Below are 6,000 nucleotides of genomic sequence, written 5' to 3' on the forward strand. Positions count from 1 at the left end.
GGTGGCGGGCGCCTGTAGTCCCAGCTACTCGGGAGGCTGAGGCAGGAGAATGGCGTGAACCCGGGAGGCGGAGCTTGCAGTGAGCTGAGATCGCGCCACTGCACTCCAGCCTGGGCGACAGAGCGAGACTCCGTCCCAAAAAAAAATATATATATATATAAAAATTAGCTGGGCATGGTGGCAGATGCCTGTAATCCCAGCTAATCAGGAGGCTGAGGCAGGAGAATCGCTTGAACCCAGGAGGCGGAGGTTGCAGTGAGGTGAGATCGCACCACTGCATTCCAGCCTCAGCGACAGAGCAAGACTCCATTTTAAAAACAAAAAATAGTATTTTTAAAAATAGTTCACAGGACAATACACTTGTGACCTAACTAATGTGATCTCGCGTGTAGTTTTTATGTATCCTTCAGTATGACAAAATGTAAGTTTCACTCCAGAAATGTGAATGCATTTGAGGCTAGGGTGGGCCCAGCCCCTGCTGGGGGTGTTATATGACCTTCTAAAATCTTAAACAAAATTGAGTTGCAAAACACATCCATCTCCAGAAGTTTTGGTTAAGAGGTTGTGAACATACATATTTATTTATAATACAAAATGAAGATTGGAGGGAAAAGTGCTTTAAAAAATAGCATGTTAAGTATATAAATGAAATTGTTGCTGCTTCTCCGATACAATTTTGATTGGGTGAGCATTATTTGCTTTTATAATGATGCTTTGTTTTGTTTTTTGCATTGCATTGCACTAACATTTCCATCAATACAAACAGAAAAAGAAGATGGAGGACGTGCCCAGCCGTGTGGTCAGCGTGCCGAACCTCGCTTCCTATGCAAAGAACTTTCTGAGTGGCGATCTGAGTTCCAGGATTAATGCCCCTCCAATAACTAAATCACCCAGCTTGGACCCAAGCCCCAGCTGTGGCCGGCCCTACAAACCCAACCAGTCTACAGATGCAAAAACTGCCACAAGGTTGTAGGGGGTGTTGGGGGCAGAGGCCCTTATTGTATTTCCCTGTAGACAAGAGGGAAATTAGGATTCTTTCTGGCACCTGCTAATTACCCGGCATTTGGGCGATATAAAGAGTAGTAAAACAAGCCCTGCCTTTGAAAAATGGTAATTTAGCCAAAAGGGAAGACTGTAAGAGAAGGGAATTATGTCATTCTTTGGAAGGGGTACTATTCCTGGTACCAAATTCCAGAAGGCCTTTTTCCATGGATGATTAGACAAGGGACACTGAATCACTTAGCTGAAAACTTCAGCATGGGTTATACAAAAGGTGGACTCTATCTGGCCTGGAGGTCTGAATTCAAATTAGTCTTCCTCATTCTCAGCTGTGTGGCCTTGGACAGGTCACTTGACCTCCGGGTCTCCATATCCTTCCCTCTAAATTTAAGATAATACAGCACCTATCTCATCAGACTGATATGAGACTAAAGGAATTAATTCATAGGATGTGCTTAGCACAGGACTTGGCACAGAAATCTTCAATATAGTTTCAGTATCATTACTAACATTCCTCAAGATTTACTGTATCACCTTGGAATTCTTTTTTGTTTGTTTGTTTGTTTGAGACGGAGTCTTGCTGTGTCCCCCAGGCTGGAGTGCAGTGGTGCGATCTCTGCTCACTGCAAGCTCTGCCTCCCGGGTTCACGCCATTCTCCCGCCTCAGCCTCCACAGTAGCTGGGACTACAGGTGCCCGCCACCTCGTCTGGCTAATTTTTTTGTGTTTTCAGTAGAGACGAGGTTTCACCATGTTAGCCAGGATGGTCTCGATCTCCTGACCTCGTGATCCGCCAGCCTTGGCCTCCCAAAGTGCTGGGATTACAGGCTTGAGCCACCGCGCCCGGCCTTTTTTTTTTTTTTTTGAGATGGAGTCTTGCTCTGTCACCCAGGCTGGAGTACAGTGGCTGAATCTTGGCTCACTGCAAGCTCCACCTCCCGGTTCACGCCATTCTCCTGCCTCAGCTTCCCGAGTAGCTGGGACTACAGGCGCCCGCCACCTTGCCCAGCTAGTTTTTTTTTGTATTTTTTAGTAGAGACGGGGTTTCACCGTGTTAAGTCAGGATGGTCTCAATCTCCTGACCTTGTGATCCGCCTGTCTCAGCCTCCCAAAGTGCTGGGATTACAGGCTTGAGCCCAGCCTATCACCTTGGAATTCTAAAGTCTCTTAATCAGGCTGGGCTCAGTGGCTCACGCCTGTAATCCCAGCACTTTGGGAGGTGGAGGTGGGTGGATCACCTAAGGTCAGGAGTTCGAGACCAGCATAGGCAACATGGCAAAACCCATCTCTACAAAAAAATACAAAAATTAGCTGGGTGTGGTGGTATGTGCCTGTAATTCCAGCTCCTCGGGAGGCTGAGGCACAATGATCGTTTGAATCCAGGAGGCTGGAGGTTGCTGTGAGCCGAGATCATGCCACTGTACTCCAGCCTGGGCGACAGAGGGAGACTCTGTCTCAAAAAATAAAAATAAAGTCTCTTAATCTGTAGGTTTGGTTAATCCTGCATAATTATCAGAGCTACAACCACTGAGTCTCAAAGGAACAACAGAGAACCAAACAATGGTAAACCTTCTGTTTTCAAAATGAGGATTAGGTACTCCCTCCCCAGCCCCACCCTTTACAACTTGTTTCCCACTACTAATGTTAGCCGGTCCCATCAGGTGTTTCTAAAGAGTAAACATGCAGTTACCTTTCCCTGAAAAGATGGTGGGTATTAAGCTGTTTCGTGCATAATTTTCAAAACCATATAAAAAACCTTTTTTTGTTTGTAGGACACCAGGTGGTGAAACGGCCCAGCCCAAAGAAGCCCAGCAGAAACAGGGCTCTCCGCACCAGGAATGGTTTACCAAGTACTTTTCTTTCTAAGCTAATCTTTGGGATACATCACAGAGGATACTTGAAAAACATTTCTTTTAAATCATCTGATTGAAGGAATGAACTAAAACCGACCAACCAAATAGTATGCTTGTAATATGATTTATATATAAGAGCTAAAACAAATTTCGGCATTAACACTCCATACTGCTCTGCCAGGCACAGTGGCTCACCTCTGTAATCCCAGCACTTTGGGAGGCTGAGGCAGACGTATTGCTTGAATCCAGGAATTTGAGACCAGCCTGGGCAATATGGTGAAACCCCGTCTCTACAAAATATACAAAACTTAGCCAGGCATGGTGGTGTGTGCCTGTGGTCCCAGATACTTGGGGGACTGAGGCGGGAGGATCACTTGAACCTGGGAGGCAGAGGTTGCAGTGAGCCAAGACTGAACTCCTGCACTCCAACCAGCCTGGTGACAGAGGGAGACCCTGTCTCCAAAAAAAAAAAATTGTTCCATGGGTCCATGGTGACAGTTCATTACAAATATCTTGACATTAAACAAACCAGTGTTATTAAAAAGCATCTATAGGAAAATGTTATTAGCATTACTAATGACCTGTACGTTGTACTTCTAGTGTCCATAACATCATACTCCATTTTGTAGAATATCAGACTTTGTGATTTCCATGATCTACTTTAAAAGTGGTTGTACTTGTCCTTAGGATGCTAGTCAACTCCACTGGAAAGCTGTTTCTATGTAAAATGATGCAATTCCAAAATGCACATCTAACCTCAATAGGAAGATGAATAAAAGTTAAAATAAACAGGAAAGTCAACTAAAAAGAAAACAAACCAAACCTACCAGAAATGGATGGTAGCATGCTTGGACTGACTATTTTCACTTCCTTGGTCTAAGACAAGCAGCAGATTATAGATGGGATGACACCTACCTCTAAAAGGGCTTTGCAAGGATTAAGCAAGATATCATAAGTTAACATGAATTGGAATTAAGTACCACAAGGTTTTTCTGTAAATAACCAATCCTAGCCCAGTTACAGGTCTCAATGTAATGACTGTAGTGTCAACTTGATCATTTGTGAAGGTCTCTAGACTATCTGTTCTTTGAAGTCAAAGATCTTCTAGACTGTGCACATGGCTCATGCTGTAATCCCAACACTTTGGGAGGTGAGGTGGGAGGAGAGCTTCAGGCCAGGAATTTGAGACCAGCCTGGGCAACACAGTGAGACCTCCATCTCTACAAAAAATAATTAGTCCAAAGAAAACAACAAAAAAATAAAAATAGTAAATAAAAATAGTAATAATTAGCCAGGCACAGTGGTGGGTGCCTGTAGTCCCAGCTACTTGGGAGGCTGAGGTAGGAGGATAGCATGAGCCCAAGAGTTCGAGACCAGCCTGGGCAAGATAGTGAGTGCGACCCCATCTCTACAGATAAAAAAATATTTATATCCTGAACCTCTGGTCTTTGGGTTTGAGCCATTTGCCTCATGGTGTGTTGCTTCTTCATTGCATGAATTCCCAGTGGAATAAAAAGGAACCGGAATGGCTGTTCACGGTGCTGTCCTTGCTCTCAGTCCACACTGATTTGTCTCACCTTCTGATGGAGCAAGGTGATTTGACAAGACTCAGTACAACTTTTAGGGGGCAAAATATTTTTTCAGTCTTTGGTGCTGGCCCAGGAGGTGGCCCACAAACCAATGTTAATTCTATGCATTGTCAAATCTTTGCTCTTTAAATAAAACTTTGAACTGGGCAATAAAAATAGTTGACTTGTATTGATTTTCCACAGAAAGGTAAAATGAGATGAAGACAGCTTGGAAATAGAAAGTTCACTTCACATTAACCTCAATCACATCACCTTAAAAAAAAAGCTGATTACACATTATAACTGTCAAACAAACTTACATATTAAAGGTAAATTTACTGCCTAATCAAAAAGAGGCCCCAATACATTTTTAAATACAAACACTTGTCATCATACATTAACACGCCATATTGTTTTTCATTACCAAATATTTTTTGTGAGTTTCCTGCTTAGAGTGTCTTAGTTCGTTCAGACTGCTCTAACAAAATATCTTACTTATACTGGATAATTTATAAACAATGGAAATGTGTCACTCACAGTCCTAGAGGTGTGATCCCCGGGCAGGAAGAGAATTTTACTAATTAAGACTGTACATCTGTTTTGACTCCTTTCTTGTTGCAGGCGCCTGAAAGATCTTCTTAAATTTCTAAATTCTACCCTGCAATGATTATATCTTTGTTAACAAAATCTTTGCATGCTTCTATAATTTTTTCTTGAGGCCATATGCCTTGAGTATTGTAAGGCATTTAAGGACACAAACTTAAGCTTTTTGTTTGATATTACCAAACTGCCATTCAGCAAGTTTCTAGCAATTTACACCCTTACCTGCAGTAAATGAACCTGCTGTGCCCAACACTATTGACAAAGAAATACAATTTGATAGATAAAACATTCTTTCTGTTTTAGTTTGCATAATGATTCCATCAATCTCTCAAGAGCAGAGTGGTCTAGAGATGACAGTGATGGCGCAGAAGTGACAGACAGTGGAGATGAAGAGAAATTATCCAATTCGGGATTAAGTTAGGAGAGAGAAAAAATGGGATATTATGACGTATGGAAGAGGTAACATGTTCCTGTAGCAAAACTGAAAGGAATACTATCTGTTCCACATGAATGCAAACTGTTTTGTGATTGGGGTAGGTAAGAATGGATTCACCTAGTCAATGGCTTGCACACCACATACCTGAGCCCTTAACTGCTCTAACATTGATGTAATATCCAACCCAGCAATTGTGATTGAGACTACTTGGTTAATTTTTCTCCAGGATCCATCTGGATTCTGCAGACGAGGCTGGCAAATTAAATGGAACTATGATAAGGACCATCTTACTGCATCTGTCAGATTTCCAAGGGTAGCAATGATCTTGACTGTCACCTCACCTCCACCCCCAGGATGCAGTATTGTTTGTTTGTGTGTTTTTGAGATGGAATCTTGCTCTGTCACCCAAGCTGGGGTGCCATGGTGCAATCTCAGCTCACTGCAACCTCCGCCTCCCGGGTTCAAGTGATTCTTCTGCCTCACCCTCCTAAGTAGCTGGGACTACAGGTACCCACCACCACGCTAATTATTGTACTTTTAGT

General features: G+C 43.0%; 1 protein-coding gene across 1 annotated transcript in view; it reads left to right on the forward strand.

The window, feature by feature from the left end:
- Positions 1–3,167, forward strand: part of FAM184B (family with sequence similarity 184 member B) — a 149,802-nt gene extending 146,635 nt beyond the window's left edge. Inside the window, exons 17-18 of the mRNA XM_017958608.3 lie at positions 767–966; positions 2,771–3,167. Of these exons, the coding sequence (XP_017814097.1) occupies positions 767–966; positions 2,771–2,864 (294 nt within the window). The 3' untranslated portion in view covers positions 2,865–3,167. The remainder of the gene's footprint in view (positions 1–766; positions 967–2,770) is intronic.
- Positions 3,168–6,000: the final 2,833 nt, after the last annotated feature.

This window comes from Papio anubis, chromosome 3 (assembly GCF_008728515.1).
Source record: "Papio anubis isolate 15944 chromosome 3, Panubis1.0, whole genome shotgun sequence".
Classification (NCBI taxonomy): domain Eukaryota; kingdom Metazoa; phylum Chordata; class Mammalia; order Primates; family Cercopithecidae; genus Papio; species Papio anubis.